Raw genomic sequence first — 23897 nt, 5'->3', positions numbered from 1 at the left:
TGAGCCAATAAATATGTATTTATTTTGTCATCTTCACGATGGTGTTGATGCAAGTGGGAGGAGGGACGCTAGGGGGAGGGGGGTCCTCCACTCCAGCGACCGGAGTGGGAACCCTTCGCTCGGACTGCCATATCTCCACAGCCTCCGCCACAACAATGAGCACCACGCCGGGCTACGGGGGTCACAAGTTGGCCAGCAGATGAAGAGTGTTCACGGAGCTTGGTAGTCACCCACCACCGCTGTCATGAAAGAGCTGAAGGGCTGCGGTATGCGCTCTTCGGTGGGCTTTCTGTCCCGCCGCCGGTTGACGGGGCATCCGCTGATGAAGGACGAGTTCCAGCGGCGCAGGTTGGCCGGTTGCACCAGCCTGTACAAGAAGGACATGCTCGGACACTTTGGCTGTGTCAACGCCATCGAATTCTCCAACAACGGCGGCGAGTGGCTGGTGTCCGGTGGGTAACCCACAGCCGGGCAAACTTTGCTAGCATGCGAAGGAAAGCGGCTGCTTCGTAGTGCTAGTTAGCTTAGCATGCTAAGACAACTAGCAACCTAGCATTTTAGGCTTTCTTACGTTTGCCCGTTAGCTTAGCTTTTATAACGTCAACACATTGACTTCACATGAACCGGGCGGTGGGTGTTTGTCAGCCCGGCTGGGTGAAGCTCTTTATGCCGCCCCAGAGTGCTCTCGTAGCCGCCCACGTAAGCCGCCATGCTAGCATAATAGTGTTTTGACGTGGCTAATAATAGTCGTGCGGGCCTCTTGGTAACATAACAGGCATGGCATGTAACCATACTGACTGCTTTATTATGATGATAAAATGGTTCAACACAAATATTGTTTTAATTCATTTATTTAAGTAGAAGTGAAAAATAGTGCAGCCTGAACTTTATGGCTTTGTACCTTAACTTCTAAACTTGACTTCCATCTATTTACAGAGATGGCTGATGTGATCAGTGTATGTTTTAATACAAATACTTGAGTAAATTCAGACTGGAACTGTTTTGACTCCTCATGGAGAAGTTAAAAAGTACAAACTTGGACTCTGAAGTTCTGATAATGTGTTTAAAAAAGGAGGGAAAGGAGAAGTAGTGATTCATATCATTTACTTAAATGGAAGTTGGAAAATCTGTGGCGTCACGGATTTGTTTTTTGCAGGCGGAGATGACCGGCGGGTGCTCTTGTGGAACATGGAAGAAGCCCTCCACGCTCGCTCCAAGCCACTCAAGCTAAAGGGAGAACATCTGTCCAACATCTTCTGCCTCGCTTTTGATAGCAGCAACAAGAAGGTCTTCTCAGGAGGTAATGTGCATTCCATTTCTGCCTTCATTTCGACTTCACCGCTGACGTTTCTGTCTTTCTTCGGAACAGGAAACGACGAGCAGGTGATTCTTCACGACGTGGAGCGGTACGTAACGGTAGTAATTAGCCTGTTAGCTCGTGATGACAACACACAATTGTTTATCGCTGCTGTCACAGGCGGGAGACGCTCAACGTGTTCTTGCACATCGACGCCGTGTACAGCCTCTCGGTCAGCCCCGTAAACGACAACGTCTTCGCCAGCTCGTCCGACGACGGCCGCGTCCTCATCTGGGACACGCGAGAGCCGCCGTACGGAGGTATCGCGTGATCCGTCGTGGTGCTCTTGCCCGCAACGTGTATGTTTAATTTCCTTTACCGTCCCCAGAACCGTTTTGCCTGGCCAATTACTCGTCGGCCTTTCACAGCGTGATGTTTAACCCGGTGGAACCTCGGCTGCTGGCCACCGCCAACTCCAAAGAAGGCGTCGGGCTGTGGGACATCCGCAAGCCCCGCAGGTAAGAACGTCATCTCTCAAGATGAGTCCATCATGATTTGATTGTCCACTTTGTTGTTTTGCTGTGCCCATTGGTACCTCAAAGTGTCCACTAGGTGGCACTGTCTCCCTATTTAATGTTTTCAAGCAACAAGGTGTGAATGGAGTGATGACATCACAGCCATCAGGAGCTTAAGAGCATTTCTGTCATTAAATAATGTCCTGTTAATTGTCGTCCTCAGCACGCTGCTACGCTACGGCGGCAGCATGTCGCTGCAGAGCGCCATGAGCGTGCGCTTCAACAGCACGGGCACGCAGCTGCTGGCGCTGCGCCGCCGCCTGCCGCCCGTCCTCTACGAGCTGCACTCGCGCCTGCCCAGCTTTCAGTTCGACAACCAGGGCTACTTCAACTACTGCACCATGAAAAGCTGCTGCTTTGCCGGAGACCGCGATCAGGTGGGGCGCCGCCGCTCTTGGATCTCGTTTCAAATCACGCACCACGAAGGCACCGAGTTGAAGAGCAGTGACATTTTCGCAAGATCGATTAGTTTCTTTGTACTTCTCCTTTGTGTTGAGGGTTTAAAGAAAAAAAAAAAAGTCACCCTTTTTTTTTACGTGTCTCAGCTTCTCTCCACGGTGACAACACAGAAAAAAAAAAAACACCCACGCAGAGACAAGGCCAATGTTTCACCGGGAAAATAATAAAACATTTTCACATGATTGGAAGCGGCGGAAGACTCCACGTCTAGCGGAGGTCAATTGAAAAGATTTGTCTGAAAAGTGACATCTTGACTCTGTTGTGTTCACGGGAAGACAAATGAAGCAGAAAAATAAATCATCCCCGCTAGTCTTCCATCCTCACGTCGCCCACGTGTTTACTGGCGGCCTTCACACGAGCCTCAGCTGCTTACAAAACACGGCAGCAACCTTTGAATTCGGCGAAGACGCCGCCAGGAATCCGCTCAAATTCGATATTCACACTGTGAGCTTCGTACTACGTCCTGACCCGCTTTGTGTGTCCTTAGTACATCCTGTCCGGCTCGGATGACTTTAACCTCTACATGTGGAAAATCCCCAAGGACCCCGATACGGGTGAGTTATTCGTTGACGCCTCTCTGCGGGAAAAACGACGACTTCTGCTAATACTTTTCACTGTGCAGGAGGACGCGTGGTGAACGGGGCCTTCATGGTCCTCAAAGGCCACCGCTCCATTGTCAACCAGGTCCGCTTCAACCCGCACACGTACATGATCTGCTCCTCTGGTGTGGAAAAGGTCATCAAGGTGGGTGAAGATGAAAGATATTATTAGATATAAATTTCGTTTACAAATGAAGTGTTGTGTGTGTGCGTCAAGGTGTGGAGTCCTTACCAGCAGCCCGACAGCCTGGGCGATCTGGACGGCTGCGTGGAGGACACGTGCCGGAGCCTGTACACGCACGAGGAGTACATCAGCCTGGTTCTGAACAGCGGCAGCGGCCTGTCGCACGACTACGTCAGCCAGTCCATCCAGGAGGACCCGCGCATGATGGCCTTTTTCGATTCGCTGGTACGCCGCGAGCTGGAGGGATGGAGCTCCGATTCGGACTCGGACCTGAGCGAGGACGCCATCATGCAGCTGCACGCTCGCGGCCGTCGCCCCACCCGAGCGGCGACGGCAGCGGCGGCCGCCGCCACGGGCGCGGACGGGGCTGAAGTCGGAGCGGAGGACTCTGATAATTCCAGCTCGGGAGGGGACGAGGAGGAGCGCTCCAGGAGACAGAGCAGCAGGCCGCCATCTGTTTTTCTGACAAACGACGACTCCGATTCGGACAGCGCGTTTTGGCTGGACCCGATGCCGCGCCCACGCTCGCCGAGCCCGCGCGACTACGCCACCTTGTCCATCCCCTCGTCCACCTCGCCCTCACTGCCCGCCGGCGCCTCCAGTTCCTCGGCCAGCGCCTCCAGCTCCAGCAGCGAGGACGACGAGCGGCGCAGTGCCGTGCGGCGGCGCAACGTAGCCAGGCGGCAACGCATGCGCGTGGCCTCGCGCGCCGGCGAGCTGACCGACCCCGCCGGCCAAGCCTTGTTCTCCGCCATCGACTCGTGCAGCTACCCGTCCATCTCCATCCACGACTTGACGTCCTCGGAGGAGGAGGCGTCGGAACGAGACGGCGGGAAACGCCGCCTGAGCCTGTCGGATTTGGTGTGCGGCAGCCCGGTGATGTCGCCCGAGACTCGGGAGGACGCGAGCGAGCCGGCGGCGGCGGAGCGTCACGGCAGGACTGAGGCCATCTCGGACGATGGAGACGGAGAGGCGGAGACAAACGGGCGCCACCGAGACGCCGCCGCCGGACAGCCGGAGCGCGAGGCCGGCGTGGCGGAGGCGGCGGACACGAGGACGGGAGAAAAGCTCAAAGTAACCACGCAGAAGCGGACTCATGCGGGATCAGAAGAGGGTGAGTGCGGCTCCTCAGAGAAGAAGCTCAAAACATAGTCGCCATTTTTCTTCTTTCCAGTCGGCATTTCCTTTTTTGGAGGTCATGTGACTTTAAAAAAAAGACAGGAAGTGACGTTCGTGATTTCTCTTTTTGGTAACTCATTCACTAATTACTACATTTCAGTGGAATCTTGATACTGAAGTGGGTTGAGTTACTCCATTTAGACAAAAAAAAGTTTTTCTAAATGTAACTCTAACTCATTTTGATATACTTTCATGGCGCAGAAATTGATTAGGGACATAGGGAATGAGTGAATGATTCCCAACACTGCCATTTTGTGTTTTTTTTTTTAGTACCAGGAAGCAAAGTTATTGATTTGGACACGGCGCACAAAGTGACTTGCCATTTTATTTCAAGTGTTTGACGTCAAGCGTGCACGTTTTTTTTTTTTTTTTCTTTTTTCATAATGTTGAAGGCGTCAAGAAGAACGCATTTGTGTTTAGAACATTACCAGACAGACGTGTTGTTTTCTGTCAATAAAAGGACTGGCTCATTCTCCAGCCCAAACTCCTTCTTTGGCTCTTTCGTCATTGGAAAATGATCATTTCCTGGCGGCGTTTCCTCGATGACCTCCTTATTCTCTAAGAAACTCATTTTGACTTTGCTTGAATTGACTTTTCTTCCTTCCAATACCTTTTTAAAATCCGTAGCTTGACTGGAATTATCTGCTTTTCACTGTACTTTAAAAAAAAAAAAGTAATTTAAAAAGTGTTTACATAGCCTGGCAGAAATTGTAAAATGTGTGACTTTGCCAAATCGCCCCAATTAATTTGCTGTAATGGAAGCATTGATCAAAGTGTTGTTTACAATGGCTTCCGTGCAGCTTGTTGGGACTTATCTGAAGGAAATGGACATCCTCAGTTTCACCCTCATGACTCCTCTGGGACGCTCATTAATGCCCACATGCTCGAGGCTTGTTTACTCTTTTTTTCCCCCTTCAATTTGTTGCATATTTTCCTTTTTTTTAGTCCGCTCTCCTACAATCGAAACCTAACCCCATGTGTAAAGCTTTTATTGTACATTCAAATTTGGTTGGCATATATCCAGCAAAGGTAAACTGGTTATGCATGCTAGTCACGGCGGGAAACGCCCTCCCTTCGTCATTCTAACAATAACAATGCCAAAATTGCAGATTCATTTTAATAGAGATGTGAGATTTCCATACCACGTAATCTCTTAATTTTAGACTCTCGTGGACTCTCTGACCGTGTTCCTTTGCCCACAAAGGCATCACAAGTCAATGGGATCATCATCATCCCATACAAGGCCAAGCGTTCCCCTTCCCAAAATGACTGGAATACCTTGGGAAGCTGCCAGTGAGCTCAGCACCGGGAGCAGCGGACTCCATATGTTCGGAATTCTGAAAATAATTGTATTTATCTACATCCTTAATATGGAGCTCATCAGTACGGCATTAATAGTTATTTGCAGAGGATAAAAAAAGCTTTGTATTATTTTGTGTTCCCCCCCCCCCCCACACAAAGCTGTGGAGTCAAACCGTGACATCACTTTCCCAAACATTTATCTCTTCCCCTTTAGAAGTTTGTCCATATATAGAAGAGCAATCCGACTCTGACTGGGGCTCTTCCCCGCCTCACCTCAGTGAGGAAAAGGAGGAGGAGGAAGGAAAGGAGGACGAGTTAACCTTAGAAGGCAGAGCGACCTGCACGCTGTCTGACTTGAGACTGACTCACCTTTGCTTCTCGAGGTTTCTCTGTGTGTGTGTAACATAGAATAGCCTAGTAAGGTGTTTCTGGTATATGTAAATCTGGTACGCCTCTCCTGGGACATTCTTGACAATCTATTCTTTGACAGGGTGTGTTTTTGATGTCATCAGGGTGCGCTGCATCTTAACACGTCGGCCCTAAATCTCACACAAGTGTACAAGTGGGGTGAAGCCCATTAACCCTAAACACAGGATATATCTTATGTAATAAATGTCAAGTACTGTTATAAATATTAGATTAGCAAGTGATCCTCTTTTCATCTATCATTATTATAAAATAGTATAATTTTATTTGGAATGAGTGAGCAGCAAATGTATTTGTCATTGATGAATTGACAGTTGCTAATTGCTAATGCAGCACAGTGTGAGACGCGCCCAATGTATTAGCAATGCTATGCAATTTTTGACGCACAGCTGATATGATTTTTACATTTATATTTTTATTTATACAATTTTGATTGACAGTGTCCATCAGATGTTTGTTTTGTTTGCTCTTCACCTTTATTAATATGTAAATGCTATCGCTAGCTTGAACCCGTGCGCCGTACCTAATGAGGTGTCCTTGTGTGTTTATTTTACCATCTTTTTAAATAATGGTAGCTAATTAAACAAACATATTTTATTACGTTTCAGTTTTCCAGGCCGCGGGTGTCCTTTTACAAATCCGTCTCACCTTCTGCTACATTTAAATCACACTTGTTTTAGGCTAATTAGCCTCAAGTCACCCGTCAATCACACTTGGAAGTCAAGCTTGGGCGGGAAATCTGCGGAAAGCCTGATGGATGAGAGCCAAATTGGCCAATCAGCGTCAAGCAAAGGCGGGATCACCCCCCAAGCTGTCCAATCAGCATCCTACTGCTTCGCCCATGGATCCCATTCGTCTGTTGCAAAGTTTTTTTTCTGTCTCACTCCCCTTTTTTCTGTCGACCTGGCTCTGAACGAAGCCTCCCTCTGGGGAACTGCAGAGCCGAGGAGGAACAAGAGTTTTGCAGGAAGAGAGAGAGAGAGAGAGAGAGCGAGCAAGGGGAAGCCGGAGGCGGACCGTCGAATCTCCCCCCTAACACACACTCGCCGTCTCCAGGAGGAGGAGGAGGAGGTGAAGAAGAAGCAGCGGACTGAGGAGAGGCACCCGGCGGACACACACGCACATATTAGGGAAGAGAAGCCGAGACAGACACACAGGCTGTTTGGCGCTCACGTCACCCCCACGTTATGGATCATTACGACGAAGACCAGGTCTACATGCAGCAGGAGGACGACTGGGACCGGGACATGCTCCTGGATCCCGCTTGGGAGAAGCAGCAGCGAAAGGTGAGGAGCTCTCAGTCGCTCATTTCCGGGTTTACAGGCGCACAAACTCATCTCTTCTTTTCCCTTCTTCTCCTTCATACTTTTCCCCTTTTTTTTCTTCTGCTTCTCATTATCCCCAACTTCAAACACCAATTTGATATGGTAACCCTGACTTGAAACTCCGATTTGAACCCCCCAATTCTGGCTTGAGACCTTAATTTGAAACTTTAACTCTGTCTTGAAACCCTAATTTGAAACCCTACCCCTGGTTTGAACCCCCAATTTGAATCTCCAATTCCTGGCTTCAAAGCCCAATATGAAACCCTAATCATGGATTGAAACCGTAATTTCTAAAATGAATCTCTGGTCCAATTCCAAATTTGGAAATTCAAATTCAAACCCACTCCTTGCTTGAATTGAATCCATGACCACTTTCTCTGACTCGTACTTTTAAAACCTAAATTTCTTTGGAAAACCCAATTTGAAAGTAGAATCCTCGATATACCAAAATACTATTTAGAAACCCTAACGTGATCTTGAAAGTTTAATTTCAATTTTTTTATATTGGAAAATATTTCCATTTGGATCATATTTCTGTTATTTATTCTAAAATTGGCCAAAAAGCGCCTTCAAATAAGAATAAATAAATTTCTCAAGATAAAAAAAAAATAGCACTAATGGAATAGTATTTGTGACAAGGTTTATTTTAAAGTATCGGGTACTGGTAGATTCTGCCGATACCAATAAATTTGTAATTAATTTTTGAGCGATTTTTTTTTTTGTTTAACTTTGATGTGTAGTACGCTTTGATCGATTTAAGTTGTGTACTGAAGTGCGGCGTGACTGTTCAAGATGTGTGTGGAACGTTACGGTGGATTACAAGATGTGTGTCGGCTCCATTCAACAGCAATTAGTGCTGCAACAGGGACTCGAAAGGAGGGGGGGGGGATTCGAGTGTTACACTAGTGCACCTTTTTTCCTGCAACAGATGTCAACCATGCGCTTGGCTGCATTAAGTCAATGATTGCCCCCCCCCCCCCCCCCCCCATTTCCAAAAACATGTCATCTGCTGTATGATGAGATGTGGATTAGCAAAGTCTATCCTTGACTTAATTTGTAGGGGGGGGGGGTGATGGGATTATCCTTGACTGTGACTTCCTCAGCCCTCCACACACTACCTTTCACCCCCTCCTCCTACTTTATAGAAAAAAAAAGGGGGGGGGTGAAGAAAAAAAAGATGTGTGGAATCTGAGCAAGCGCTGCGGTTTGGGCCGGGCTTGCGTTGAGAGCGAGCGTGCCCAAAAATGGTAATAATCTCGCCCCTTCTCGCCGCTTGCTGCTGCTGCTGCTGCTGTTGGAAAAAGTTTTTCAAACACCCCCCCCACCTCCTCCTCCTTCATCCAGTTTCTTCTTGCTTCTGGTTTCCTGCGTGATGTCATCCTCTGCTGCTACCGGGGAGAAGCACGGCGCAAAGACACCCTCAGGTGTCACGACTTTTTGGAAACCCTAACCCAAATTTGAAACCCTACCTCTGGGTAAAAACTTCAATTTTTTTGAAATGCTAACCATGGCTACGGCTGCAACTAACGATTATTTTAATCGATTAGCAGTTGACCTTTCTAATTTGAAACTTTAAACCTGGTCGCCGACACGACGTTAGCCACTCTTGCTAACTCCGAGACGCTCGCCATATTGCCGTCGTCAGGTGTGATGTGCAGCTAGAAGAAAAAAAAAAAAAAATGCAGCTGGCCCACACGCTTGTCACCTTCTGAATGTTTCATTGGTGTAACTTACATTCTCCTGGCAGCTGTGCAACTTCTCGGTCCATGGTTGCAGTTTCAATCTACCGGCAGATCATTTGAATGGAATCAAGGAAAATATCGCAATCGCAAAAACAAGTCGTGTGCGCTTAGAGCTTTTCCTATCCGTAGGAAAATATCACTTTGAGATGTGAGAGGAAAGAAAAACAAGTTGTAAGCTGGAAGGGAAAAAAAAAAAAGTTCTGTAACATGAACTGTTGCTACAAGCGGTAATATGAACTAGCTTGACAAAGAACATGGATTCTGCTGATTTGAAGAATTAAACTTGGAGTGTAGTTTGCACAGCGACACGTGCATTGTTAGCTGTCACGCTCTTTTGTCAAGCGGCGAGGCGATGCAAGGTGCATCATGGGAATGCAGGAATGTGATGACGGCAAGTGTTTTGTGGACCAGCGTTTTTTTTCTCCACCAGCAGTGAAACATCACAGTTTTTGTATGCTAGCTGAAGCTAAAAAAAGTATTTTTGAATATCATTCCATCCACAAGCTATTTTTTTACCTAAATAATCGTCGGTGGTATTTCTCGTTTTACGCAACCCCGTAACCGTCACACAAGAGAAGACAAGCCCCGACGGAATGGAGAAATATGGCCGCCCTTAAATGGGAGTGTCATGATGCAACAGCGGTGGATGCTTCTTATCTCCTCCATGTGGCCTTTTGGGAATGTAGGTGTGGTACGGAAGAGTTTAGGGTAGGACCAAAATAAAATGACAAACCTGGACCACAGCTAGAAAACCTGAAAATCGTCTTTTTACGCAAAACACGATTCGAAGGAGATATGCAAGACTGACAACCTGTCCCTGAAAAACACCTGGCTATGCTAAGACATTAAGATTCCAAGATAAGCATCCTCGTACTTGCAGCTCACGTCGGGACACGTTTGGGAATCCCAAAAAAAAACAACACAATCTTCAAAATGTATTGTCCTGACTTGCAAAACGGGAATGTTTCAACTGACTAATTTCAGTTGTATTTGGTGCTAATGGTTGCTTAATTTCTTTACTGCCGATATAATCGTCTTCCCCGGAAAAAAGCCTGAATGCAAATTGTCTCCGTCTCCAAATTTAGATGCTAGCTCCCGGCCCGGCGCGGCATTAAAAGGTCATTAAAACAAGTTGGCTGCTTTGAATCTTAATAGCTTTTTTGTGACTCCTCATCCGGAGTTTGTTCAACACACATTTGAACCGGTTTTGAAAATGTGAGCGTCCCCACAAGACAAGCTAACTTGGCTAATGCGGTAGCTGCTGGTGATGGTGTAAACAGATACGCAGGTAACCCGACACACCTTTTGCGTTCAGTAGAATTTAGGTGTGTGTGTGTAGTGGGGGGGCGGAGCTTTGAGGAAGAAGAGACAGTGACAGCAGTTCTTCAGGCCGTTCCTTTGTCTACCTTCGATGCTATCCCTTCACTCTCCGGACGTTATTTACTTCACTTAATTGGCTTCTTGTTGCGTTGCGGCAAACTGCCATCGCGAAATTTCTGCTGACGCTGCAGCTTTCGATAATGGGAAGTTACATCGACCTGAGATAGATATGAAATTGAAATAGGAAGAAACAAAATGTCAGGTCACTGTCCAAAACTTATAATTGAGCATTGTAAATAAGCTAACACTAGCTAGCCGCAGATGCTACAAGGCGTTATTAGAACCCCCAAAAACTTTTAAATTTATCAACTTCCTCCTCTGTTTCCTTCCACTTTGCCCCCTTTCCCGCGCTGAATAAAAGAAAAAAAAAATGTATGAGTGAGTGGGCGTCGGCCGGCGCGCGAGGGAAAGTTATTTGCTGACATTTCGCCCGAGCGTGTCGAAATTGCCCCTGCGGCCTTATCGGGAATAGCGACGCGTCAGCTCTGTTTGCTCTCTGAGTAAACACACGGCTGCTACGTTGCGTTCATGCCACTGACTGGACGAGCTGGTGCTCTCGCTCACATTTTTCAGACTGGGTGGGAAAAAAAAAATCATAAAAGTGACCATCCATTTATTTTGTCGTAAAATGAGGGGCCAAAACAGAAGGTGTGGAAGTGGAAGGTTTTTAAACTTGCCAAGTCAATCTCCAGACATTTTAGCTCATTAAAAACCAATAAAATAAAGCTTCTCTGTGGTTGTTTTCATGCTAGCCTTTAGCCATTATGCTAGTCATTGTAGATTAGCATCTCCCCTAATTCATTTTGTGTAACTGATTTTAGTCATGTTGTGCCAGACAACTAGGTGCCTATTATTTTACTTCCGAGTTTATGGTTATCATCACAAAATTTACTCATAACAAAACCTCCCATGCTAGCCGGGCTAGCCGTTAGCTCTTTTGCTCTTGGCTAGATGCTGTCACATGCCCCCAATTCTGCGTCTGTGCTGTTTTCACAGCGCAACGACCTGGAAAAAGGACAAAAAAAAGTATTTTGACGCTTCCATATCCCGAGGCCGTTTGTTCTTATTTTCCAAGCCAGTATTGAATGTGTGAATTTCATTCCGCGGCGGCTATTATTGATCAGACTGCGCGATGGAGTGGATCCCCCTCGCGGGCTTTTTGTAATTCCAACTGTGTCTGTCTGCACTCTTTATTTGTTTATTTCCGCCATTACCATCAAAATCGTGTGAGAAATATTGCATCATAGGTAAAGTACACAAGCGGACACAGTGACGGGAAGTACTCGTAGCTTCAGTAGTCATGAGTCAGCTAGCGCTCGCCGCTTTGTGCCCGAGCAAGCATTTTTTTTTTTTTTTTCTCTCGCTCTCTCTCTCGCCACTGCTGACCGTCACCTGACTCAGCCGCAAGCCGCTCGGCCACAAAGGAGGCTTTCAGCACGCTTACTGTACTCCATTCGAAAAACGCCGGGATCCAGAAACTTCCATTAGCTGGATTTACCCGGAAAAATATCTCGTTTTCTCCCCGCTGTCGATATAAATGTTGTGTGTCTCGACTTTTATCCGAATAGTGTACAGAACATTTTCCTCAGGGCCAGAAAAGCTCTGGCCGTCTCCCAAAAGGGTCATCATTCACCCTCTCTCTTGTCTCCTTCCTTTAAAGTGAGAACACACACATGCATTTCCACCCTGTGTGTGTGCACGTGTGTGTCCTAGGCAACGGGTAGGAAGTGTGTTTCCCTGCGGCTGGCTCGTAAGCGTGATGGAGTGCGTCAGTCTCTCAGGTGCAGCATCCATTGACGCAGACACTTTAAGTGCAAAAGTGCCAAATCAGCAGAATCTTTCTACATCTCCTTGGCAGCGGCTCCCGCTACGCCATTTGTGTGTGTCAAGTGTAATTGTGTTGCCAACAAGGCCGCTTTTGTCAGCGCCGCACGGATATTTACCGTCGCTTCTCTCTAATGCATATTCATGTGTGTGTAACATGAGAAATGGACGCGTGCTAACAGCTAGCCCGCTCGTCGCTGGAAAAAACAAAACAAAAAAAATAAAAGGCTCAAGCGCGGTCATGGTGAGGCGGTTGCCATGGCAACCAGCAAAGCCTCTCCAGCCTCAAGGGTGCCCAGGATCTGAAAATACGTGTCGGAGCATTTAAGCGGCGCCAACGAGGGTCTCAAGGAGTCTCCGACGCGCCGACTGAAATTTTGAACGTCAAAATTGAACAATCGGGCCTTTTCCTGGATTGCTCTGACCTCCTCCATTTTCCCGGCCCTTCTTTTTTTCCCCCTCCCTCGCTCGCTGGCAGATGACCATGTGTCAAACTTGAGATTTCTTCTCCAGCCGTCGAGCGCCGTCTGAGTTTTTGCATCCAAGACTCGACGTCGAGCGAGTTTTTATACGAAACTGGAGATTCATTTGACACCAGATGGCGTGTATTTATAGAAGCTACATACATGTGGCTTGCGTTATCTCGGAATACAAATGTGTGCGAACCAGCTTTATAAATAATCAAATTAATAATCAAATTAATCCAGTATGTACAGTAATTGCATTGCATTGAAAAATAATCGGTACCAGTTTTCTCAACTTCTATTGAGCCAAGGCTAATATTTTCCTTTTTTTTTTTAACTCACTAATCGATGATCGGCTCCAAAATAATAAATGATGGATTGATCATCAACCAGGCCGATTCATTTGATTTTGAAGCCGATATTGTTCCTTCTACTGAAAATAAATAGTTGCTCCAAATTTTAGGTATCGGACTACTTTACTGCTAATAATCGTGCACACAAAGAGTGGAAATTTGGCCACACTGTTTAAAAAAAAAAAAAAAAAAAAAGATCTTCCTGTGCATCAGTCCCTGCCAGCAACATCTGACTTCCTTTGCTTAGGCCTGTTGAACCGCTACGACGCTTCAACTGGCAGGAATGAGTGAAGCAGGAAATATTTTTCGAAGCCAGGATGATTAATGAAGGGAGGAACGCAGGAGTTTTGAAATCAACTCACAACTTTTGCGTTTTAATCAAACCACGCTTAGAAGTTACAAGTACCTCCGTGTGTTTTCCGCGAGGGGGGGGCGAGTGGATGTATAGCACATGCTACGGCGTGCTCTTGACCCCTCTTAACGCTCTGGCAGGCCTCGTTTTTTGGGAGGTGACGAATCGAGAGAGAGAAAGCAGGCTCACGTTTGAGCCGGCCAGATGTTGTTGTGTTTTCGCTTTTCTTGCACTTGCGCAACAATTGAGCCCGCCCGGAGGAGTTTGGACTCGGTGGTCAACAGAAAACTGCACGTTGAGTTAATACATGAAAATAACCTCATTTTGTTTGTCTTTTATAAAGTTAATAAAAGTAAAGCTGGGTTGTGATGGTTTGGTGCAACCAAACAATGACATAGAAAAATAAAAATATCAAAATATTAGGGAAAGAAAATAAAGTGTGAGTGGAAAATTATTATAATTATATATACATATATATATATATTAATTATTTTTTAAATATTTTTGTATATTTTTATTGCTATTTATTTTGCCTTTCTATGTATTTTTGCAATATATAATTTGCATTTTTTTAATATTTTTGTATATTTTTATTGCTATTTATTTTGCCTTTCTATGTATTTTTGCAATATATAATTTAATATAATAATAGATAACAATTTAACAATAAGAAAACTAATAAGAGAAAAATATTAAATATTTTCAAAAACAATAAAACTATAAAACAAAACTACATATTGGAAAAATTGAAAAAAGTAAGACCAAAAAAATTTTGCCTTTCTATGTATTTTTGCAATATATAATTTAATATAATAATAGATAACAATTTAACAATAAGAAAACTAATAAGAGAAAAATATTAAATATTTTCAAAAACAATAAAACTATAAAACAAAACTACATATTGGAAAAATTGAAAAAAGTAAGACCAAAAATGATTTGCTCCTGTGTTGATTTTTAATCACACCCTCTTCGGCGTATCCCTCCGCATCGAATTAACTGAAAGCTCCCCATCGCGGTCGCCGACCCAAACATCCAAGAATCAATCACAGGGCGTGTGCCCAGCTCCATAAATCTTTTCCAGTCGCTTCTATCCTTGGAGATGAAACACCATATAATCTTTCCTCTGTTCCTTTCGACATCGGTCGCGCTCCGCTTCCTTTCAGCGGCCAGCGCGTGCCAGTAAAAAAGCCAAGTGGTCGCGTAAACTTCAACCGATGACGGCCGCTTTTTGAAGGGATGACGTTCGACTGATGTGAGCGCCAACAGCGCCTTCGCTACCGTTTTGGGATGAATTGCTTTAAGTCAAAAACACATTTCTAGGATCTTTAGGAACCCGAGGAACCCACTTAAAAAACATGTACAGATTTGATATCAGTTCCTTAATTTTTTTTTTCATTTCTTCCATAGACGTTCACAGCTTGGTGCAACTCCCACTTGAGAAAAGCCGGCACGCAGATCGAGAACATCGAAGAGGACTTCCGGGATGGTCTGAAACTCATGCTCCTGCTGGAGGTCATTTCGGGTCAGTGATTCCCACCCGCTTAGAGATATATGCAGATATTAAAAATTATATTCCATCACTCTCTCCCATGCAGGGGAACGTCTGGCCAAACCCGAGCGAGGCAAGATGAGAGTGCACAAGATCTCCAACGTGAACAAAGCGCTGGACTTCATCGCCAGCAAAGGTGTCAAGCTGGTGTCCATCGGCGCCGAGGGTGAGCGCCACTCATTGATTACGCTTGAAAGATATTCGGTGCGACCATTCGATCAGATCCGAGCCAGACCGACATTCCAGACGGATTACGCGCCTGGAATCCCTCGTCCATACATCTCATCAGGGAGCTGCTTGGGATTTTAAGGGGGGGGGGGGGGGGGGGAGGCCGTTGCCCTTTCAAATGGCATTAACGGGATTGATCGGTCGCCTCGTGTGTCAAACCGGAACCGACGACTGTTTTTAACCCTCGTGGCGCCGCGTTCACGCGTCCACCTTGGAAGCGGCTCCTGAGCCGCCTGATCCTGATTGGATTACTGCGATTTATTGAAGACGGCCAACCTGTTGGGAAGGATTGTCGTTACGACTAACACAACACGGAAAGAGGAGCAGATAACGCCGCTCCATTCACACAATGCCGTCATGACGTGCAGCGAAAAATTTTTTTTTTGAAAATGAATCAAATACTGGTATTGACTATAAAAAACACATTTTTGCAGTATTATTTTATTTTAAATAAAGTACTATTTATTATTCTGTCATTTTCACATTATAAAAACAAACTTTTTTGCTTCACTTCTATGAACTGCTCCTTCTGCTGTTCATGCCTTGGCCACCTGGGGGCAGTATAATACAGACCAAACAGAAAAAAAACAAGTTAGAATTATTGTTGTCAAACTTTTCATTTCAATCACTTTTTGAATGACCTACAGAAATTGTCGACGGCAATGCCAAGATGACATTGGGAATGATCTGGACCATCATCCTCCGCTTTGCCATCCAAGATATTTCCGTTGAAGGTAAGTGTGAGTGCTTACCGTAATTATTAGCGGAGAATCATCACGAGTGATCTTCTTCCCGACTTCAGAGACGTCCGCCAAAGAAGGCCTCCTGCTGTGGTGTCAGCGCAAGACGGCGCCCTACAAGAACGTCAACATTCAGAACTTTCACATCAGGTCAGACAGAAACGTTTTATCCGCTTCGCTACTTTCTTTGTGTGGATTTCTACTCAAACGCACACAGGCAACATTTCATAACGTTTTGACAGCTCGAGTGACTTCATCGTCTAATTATCTCCGTCTGGGCCAAGTGGTTCACATTTTTACAAAACATGCTTGTTGGCTTGATTGGATGAGAAGCTGAACTGCGGTGAGAGGAACATGACGTGACGCCAGCAGATGAGTAGTGTTAACAAAAAGCTGTGGTAAATATGAAAAGAGAATTTAAAGTGAAGAAAAAAAAAAAAAAGAGTTCTCTACTCGGCTGCTCTTGAATCATTGATCGCTGTGGATGAAAGGCGAGAAGAAGAAAGGAGGGGGGGAGTCAGATCACCGTGAGGGGTCCAACATGGGGTGGGGGGGGCGGTTCTGGACCCTTTGATGCGGTCTCTGTGACACCTGAGATGTGAGGCAAACAATAGCTTCTTTATTATTCTTTTTACGTTTGAAGCACAGCGTTCATTGCCGCCGTCAAAATGTAATCATTTCAAAGTCGACATTCACCCAGAAAAGTCAAAGTTGATTAATTGATTCAAAATATCAGATACTGCACAAAAACAACGGAAGCACGCCTCAATAATTTAAAAAAAAGGATTTAAAGATGAAAGCAGATTAGTTTCCATTCAGAGGACCCAAAATAAAACCGCTGGAGGCCATTTCGCTATGATCATATTCCAGTGTGGCCATTTTTTGATTTGATGGCATTTCATCATATTGGAAGAGCATTTCCATTTCAGATATGTTCTAACAAGAAGTTTCCTTTTGTCTTCAGTTGGAAAGATGGTTTGGGCTTCTGTGCGCTTATTCATCGGCACCGCCCGGAGCTCATCGACTACGGGAAGCTACGCAAGGTGAGAGGACGCTAAAATGTTGGGCGGGCGGGCAGTACCATTATGATTTGGGGGTAGGGGGTGAAATGGGATGACGCCGACTGTTGTTTTCTGTCATCAGGACGACCCCATGACCAACTTGAACACAGCCTTCGACGTTGCTGAGAAGTACTTGGATATTCCCAAAATGTTGGATGCAGAAGGTAAAAAAAAAAGGATTAGCATTGTGTATCATTTTAAATTGTCATTCATGTTTAACTTTCAAAAGTTACTGGATTGCAGGGTCACATTAAAAACCAATTTACATAACCCTCCATAACCGACTTCCTCCTCCTAATGATTTGGCAGCTAGGCCGGGCCAAGATGTGCCATTTTCAAGCAGACTCCACGGAAACAATGTCAAAGCTCTTTAACCAATCCAATCCTCCCTTCCAAGCACATCTGGACTTGTTGGTGTATGGCGATGGATGATGCTGAGCTAAAAGCTCTTCAATGACGAGTCCTCCCCTCCCTCCACCGCACCTCTCTTCTCCCCCCTTCCTCTCCCCCTCCTCCCCCACAGACATTGTGGGCACTGCCCGTCCGGACGAGAAGGCCATCATGACCTACGTGTCTAGCTTCTACCACGCCTTCTCGGGCGCCCAGAAGGTATCCGTGGATGCAGCGTCCTCCTCCTTCTCCTCTTCTTCCTCCTCCTCCACTCTCTCACCTTGCCTTTTTTTTCTCAGGTGTTTTCCTGACACTTTCTCTCTGCAGCGCACAATCTTCCCTGCAGGGGTCACACTCACTCTGCATGTTTTCAAAACGCATGTTTTTTTTTCTCCGAAGCTCTGGTCTGCCTCGCTGTCGTGACAGAATATCCCCCCAAAAAATAAACATTAACATATCACCGCAAAATTTAACGTACCGTGCTTCCCTTGAGGTCAAAAACAGCAGGCAAACTGGAGCTCCTTGAGATTACACCCCCTGCTGGCTGTTTTTGTCCCTGCACACTTTTACTCTTTCTCTCTCCTGCTTTTCTCCTGCTGCTCCTCTGTTCCTGCGGCCTGTTCCTGTTCCTGCGGCAGATATCATTAGCACCTTGAGGCCAGACGAGAAGGCCGTCATGACTTACGTGTCGTGTTACTACCACGCCTTCTCGGGCAAGCAGAAGGTGAGCAGTCCCAGAACACTCTGAAATCCCCAAACGGGGCCGACTCCGCGTTTCATTCAAAAACTCCCGAGTGGTTCGTTAAAAATTAAGATCGGACAGTTTAGTCGTTGACTAAATAGCGATGCATAGCAGACATTAGCAGCTGTCGGCGTATTTTCCAAATAAGGGCTTGTTTCCTTCTAAGGAGTCATGGCGCCTGTCGAAATATGTGAGCAGTATGTAAATATTGATGAATACGGAGCAATAACTTTCACCGCATGTGGGTTCGGCTCAATGTCCACTGGAGCATCCATCTATCTTTGTTTTGTTGTTCGGTCTCCTCTGCGGTGCCTTGTCGTCATAGCGACCATGATGCAGAGGACATGTTCAAGGTGGCAGATGAGCTTGCAGCCATTAGTCAGTTTGGCCTCTGTGGAGTGAAAACAAAAAAAAGAGGGAGATTTCATTTAGTCATAAATTTGATTCGAGGTTAATTCGGCATCCATTTTGGCTCAACCGAGATCGTCATTGATTTTCCACGCAGCTCTTCGCTTGGCTCTCATTGGCTTGTGCAGGTGTACCTAATGAAGCGGCCAATGGACTGAGCTCACGCACAAGCTTTTCTTCTACTTTGGCTGCACTGTTTGGCTCCTCTTTTGGGAATTTCAAGGATGGAGCCTTTTTTTTTCCTGCCATTTTAAATTAAATTTTGAAAGGAAAAAAAAAAATGATGATGATGAAGGTCTGATGTCCTAGGCGGAGACGGCGGCCAACAGGATCTGCAAGGTGCTGGCTGTCAATCAAGAGAATGAGAAGCTGATGACCGACTATGAGAAGCTGGCCAGTGATGTGAGCACAACCCCGCCCCCACGCACACACCTCCAATTGCCCCCTTCCATCACCCCCCTCCCTCCCCCACCAAACTCACCCTGGGGTGTTTGTGCTCCAAATAGGCATCAGTACAAACGAGTCCATGATAGAAGAAGAAACGATCGTTTCTTATGGTCTAAGAATTCACAAAAATTCATTTTTAACACTATTCTTATTTATCTTCACACACATCCACTTGCCCCACTTCCTCTCTTCCCACCACCATCCTTCATTTTCCTTGCATGCATCTCAACCCTTCTCCTTCCACACGCACACGCTTCTTCTTCAGCTGTTGGAGTGGATCCGCCGCACCATCCCATGGCTGGAGAACCGCGTGCCTGAGAACACCATGCAGGCCATGCAGCAGAAGCTGGAGGACTTTCGAGACTACCGCCGGCTACACAAGCCGCCCAAAGTGCAGGAGAAGTGCCAGCTGGAGATCAACTTCAACACGCTGCAGACCAAGCTGAGGCTCAGCAACCGGCCCGCCTTCATGCCCTCCGAGGGCCAGATGGTGTCGGTGGGTTTCGCTTCTGTCCAAATCCTTTGTTCATACCTCAGGAAACTAGAACAGTGGGTTCTTATTTTTTTTTACATTTCATTCATTTATTTGCTGAAAAGATTCAAACTGTCTTCCCCGCAGGACATCAACAACGCCTGGGGCAACCTGGAAGGCGCCGAAAAGGGCTACGAGGAGTGGCTCCTCAACGAGATCCGCCGCCTGGAGAGACTGGACCACTTGGCCGAGAAGTTCCGACAGAAAGCGGCCATCCACGAAGGCTGGACAAAAGGTACAAAAGTGGCAGATTTATATATATTTTTTTGAGGGCTCACACAAAACTCCTGAAATCGAGACTGAGATGATCCCCGTGCAGGCAAGGAGGAGATGCTGCAGCGCAAAGACTTTGAGACGGCGTCCCTGTCGGAAATTAAGGCGTTGCTGAAGAAGCACGAAGCCTTTGAGAGCGACTTGGCTGCCCATCAGGACCGCGTGGAGCAGATTGCGGCCATCGCGCAGGAGTTGAAGTAAGTCGAAAAGCGTCCAAAGGCTAGCCCGCTAACATTAGCTTTAAATCACAAGAGCATCAATCCGAGCTACGAAAAAACGAAAATATTTTTGGTGTCTTCCAGTGAGCTGGATTACTACGACTCACCAAATGTAAACAATCGCTGCCAGAGAATTTGTGACCAGTGGGATGCCCTTGGAGCAATGACCAAACAACGTAGTGAAGCTCTCCAGGTGAGTCCATGATATCCCGTGGAGGTTCTCATCCGCTCTTTAATTGGATTAAATATTTAAAAAAATGATGGTGTTCAACAGAGAACAGAAAAACTTCTGGAAACCATTGATCAGTTGTACCTGGAGTTTGCAAAGAGAGCAGCTCCATTCAATAACTGGATGGAAGGCGCCATGGAGGATCTACAAGACTCCTTCATAGTCCACACCATTGAGGAAATCCAAGTGAGAATGCAAAAAGAAGTCATTATTGAGGTATTTTTGCGTGATCATCTCACATTCCGGTACGTATGTGCCGCAGGGACTCAGCACGGCCCACGAGCAGTTCAAGGCCACGTTGCCCGAGGCGGACAAAGAGCGCCAGGCCATCCTGGGCATCCATAATGAGATCGCCAAGATCATGCAGACGTATCACGTCAATATGTCCGGCATCAACCCTTACACCACCATCAACCCTCAGGAGATCAACGCCAAGTGGGACAAGGTAACCACGAGCATTAGTAAATAAAAGTGCAGTTCAGGATAGTGTGAACGATGATGTCCTTGCAGGTACGACAGCTGGTTCCTCAGCGTGACCAGGCCTTGATTGAGGAGCACGCCCGGCAGCAGAACAACGAGCGTCTGCGGCGCCAGTTCGCCAGCCAAGCCAACGTCATCGGGCCTTGGATCCAGACCAAGATGGAGGTCAGTCTAAAGACCAGCCTGCTCTTGAATAACCTCACGTTCTCCTTCTAATATTTTGCTCCTGTGCGTATGTGGAGTGCAGGAAATCGGTTACATCTCAATGGAACTGCACGGCACGCTGGAGGACCAGTTGGCCCACCTGCGGCAGTACGAGAAGAGTATCGTCAACTACATGCCCAAGATTGAGCAGTTGGAAGGAGACCACCAGCTCATCCAGGCCGCGCTGATCTTTGACAACAAGCACACCAACTACACCATGGAGGTAGCTAGCAAGCAGCTAGCACTGACCATACGAGCGGAGATGTAAGGAACGCATTTGTGTCATGTGTTCAGCACATCCGTGTAGGCTGGGAGCAACTTCTGACCACCATCGCTCGTACCATCAACGAGATCGAGAACCAGATCCTGACGCGGGACGCCAAAGGCATCAGCCAGGAGCAGCTCAACGAGTTCAGGGCCTCCTTCAACCACTTTGACAGGGTCAGTCGCAATGCCAGGATGTTCTTAGCAAGTGCTGGCAGCTAACAGCGGCTAACTGCTAGCCAGTCAACCTTTTATTTTGTGCTAGCGGCTAACATTAGCAGCACGAGAACGGAGTTGTTATAATATTTTGTGTGTGTTATATTTTAAAAATCAGAATATATATTTGAATGTTGATGCTGGGGTCACCACACTGCCTTACACACTGCACAGTAACGCCTGAGAATGCCCTGGCCAAGCAACGTGTGTGTGTTTGTGTGTTTGCATTTATGTATGAATGTGTCCGTGTAGGTTTTTGTGTATTTGTGTGCGCACATGCACATGTGTTTGTCTCTGTTTGGTTGTGTGTCCGCATGTATGAGTGCGTGTTGACCCTGCAGATGCTAACCAACCTCCAATATGTCTTCTCTGTTGTGTCTCCTGCATGCCTTCTCCATAATGCATGATATCACCCACACCTCACCTTCAATCATGATTGTCCGAATGCCCCCCACCCCACCCCCCCACCTGCCCTGTCACGGCTGTTGCGTGTCGCTGCATGATGCCCACCCCTCACCGTCACCACACGCCAGGACCACTCTGGCACGCTGGGGGGCGAGGAGTTCAAGGCCTGCCTGATCAGCCTCGGCTTCGATATCTCCAACGACGCCCAGGTACTTGTTGAACTCATCTTTTTGTTTTGTTTTTTCCTTTTTCCTCCCTGTTTTTCCTTTCGTCCTCTTTCGACGGTTTCCCCTTTGCTTCCTTCTCTTTTTTTCTGTCTTTTTTCCCCTTTCCCGTCCGTCGCTCGGCCCTTATATAGAAGAGAACGGGAGTGATGGATGCAGACGACTTCAAGTCCTGCCTTATCTCCGTTGGTTACAATCTGGTAATGTTTATTTTTTTTCTTTTTTGGTTGCTTTGAGAAGACTGCGTGTGAACAGGTAACACGTGTGTTGTATGTTGAACACAACATGCCAATTACAGTGGTGCAATTAGCTGGAAAAAAATCCACTGAAGAAAGCTACCAGACAAACTAATGAGCAAGCTAGCCAGAAGGCTAGCTAAACATTACGACCTGGCAACCCAGAAAACAAACTAACCAGAAGGCTAGCTAAACATTACGACCTGGCAACCCAGAAAACAAACTAACTAAATGAATATTGAGCCTAACTAGCTAGAAAACTTGCTAAATAAATAATGTAATTAGCTCGATTTTATTTGCTAACTAAATAACAAGCAACCGTAAGCATTGTGTAACTATGGATGTGTTTGCGGATGCTTGCGTGTACATTGCAGGGCGAGAACGAGTTTGCCCGCATCATGAGCATCGTGGACCCCAACCGCATGGGCGTGGTCACCTTCCAGGCCTTCATCGACTTCATGTCACGCGAGACGGCCGACACAGACACGGCCGACCAGGTCATGGCCTCCTTCAAAGTCCTGGCAGGAGATAAGGTACGTCAATGGATGGATTATGTATGATCCTGTCAAATCAATATTTAAAAATTGATTAATTTGAAATTATTAACTATCTGGTCATCAACAGAACTACATCTTGGCGGACGAGTTGCGGCGGGAGCTGCCCCCCGACCAGGCGGAGTACTGCATAGTCCGCATGGCCCCGTACACGGGACCCGATGGCGTGCCCGGGGCCCTCGACTACATGTCCTTCTCCACCGCCCTTTATGGCGAGAGCGACCTTTGAACTCTCCGCCGCCCCGCCCTTTACCCGCCCACTTTTTTTTTTTTTTTTTTTACGTTTCTGGCCTTATATTGTTTTGTCCTCACAAGTTGCGTTCCTTTGCTCCCCCCCATGCCAAGCAGTTTACACAGAGAAAAACGTGTTATGTTTTTATTTTCTTGTTGTTGTCCTCGTTCATAAAGATATAAAGTTAACATATTTTATAATACTGAACAAAAAAAAAAAAGGTATTTTTCTTCACCTGGTTAAGAGTGAGAGATGGAAATTGTAATAAAGAAAAATTGCTTTTATGTTGTCTGTTTATTCTCAGCTATTTACATACAATATATTATTACAGTCATCAAACACAATAGGTACAGATTTTTGGTGATTTCTTTGGGGGCCATTTTTGTGTTAAAATAATTTTCTGAGACAAAAAGTGGCACCAAATATAGAACTTTAAGCAGACTTTCTACAAGGCATGATTTGCAAAGCAAAATATCACATTTTTGTGGTCTGCTACTGCCATTTTGTGAATAAATTGCTGTTTATAAATAGATATATTTGTCTTTATTTTGAAATTAGCCTATTAATGCAGATATTAAGCATTTTAAGGGACAATATACATATATAATTTGAGTATATTTTGTGGTCAACAGTTGTATTTTATGTACAAAGTTTAAAACCAGCTGCTTGCTGGATTTAACCAAAACAGACATTTACCGTATTTAATTGGAATCATATAAATTCTTAATTAGGCTCTATTTATTAATAATATTTTGATACGAAAACGTTTTAATAGTTAAATAGTTTGAAAGTTCCTACGTG

The 23897-nt window shown here is 46.0% G+C and overlaps 1 protein-coding gene across 5 annotated transcripts; it reads left to right on the top strand.

Moving 5' to 3' along the window:
* Positions 1 to 51: 51 nt before the first annotated feature.
* Positions 52 to 23380, top strand: LOC125980973 (alpha-actinin-1). 5 transcript variants are annotated; one of them, XM_049740714.2, is made up of 29 exons: positions 93 to 452; positions 1157 to 1300; positions 1370 to 1406; positions 1478 to 1617; positions 1686 to 1815; positions 2036 to 2249; positions 2819 to 2885; positions 2954 to 3057; positions 7233 to 7307; positions 14872 to 14986; positions 15060 to 15179; positions 15889 to 15975; positions 16044 to 16131; positions 16946 to 17024; positions 17125 to 17206; positions 17566 to 17651; positions 18892 to 18984; positions 19295 to 19525; positions 19649 to 19796; positions 19881 to 20031; positions 20137 to 20245; positions 20327 to 20467; positions 20544 to 20726; positions 20792 to 20926; positions 21009 to 21188; positions 21260 to 21406; positions 22209 to 22274; positions 22685 to 22843; positions 22935 to 23380. In XM_049740714.2, the coding sequence occupies exons 1-29, from the start codon at positions 245 to 247 to the stop codon at positions 23091 to 23093; spliced, it is 3678 nt and encodes a 1225-aa protein (XP_049596671.1). In that variant the 5' UTR covers positions 93 to 244; the 3' UTR covers positions 23094 to 23380. The 5 variants fall into 5 exon arrangements, with proteins under 5 accessions (XP_049596669.1, XP_049596671.1, XP_049596670.1 ...); XM_049740713.2 differs by lacking the exons at positions 93 to 452; positions 1157 to 1300; positions 1370 to 1406; ... (3 more) ...; positions 2819 to 2885; positions 2954 to 3057 and adding an exon at positions 21979 to 22059 and having other exon boundaries at positions 6924 to 7307; XM_049740711.2 differs by lacking the exons at positions 93 to 452; positions 1157 to 1300; positions 1370 to 1406; ... (4 more) ...; positions 2954 to 3057; positions 17566 to 17651 and adding an exon at positions 18071 to 18156 and having other exon boundaries at positions 6924 to 7307.
* The last annotated feature ends 517 nt before the right edge of the window (positions 23381 to 23897 follow it).

Source organism: Syngnathus scovelli, chromosome 14, assembly GCF_024217435.2.
Source record: "Syngnathus scovelli strain Florida chromosome 14, RoL_Ssco_1.2, whole genome shotgun sequence".
NCBI classification, from domain to species: domain Eukaryota; kingdom Metazoa; phylum Chordata; class Actinopteri; order Syngnathiformes; family Syngnathidae; genus Syngnathus; species Syngnathus scovelli.
This window is presented reverse-complemented; position numbering and strand designations above follow the sequence as displayed.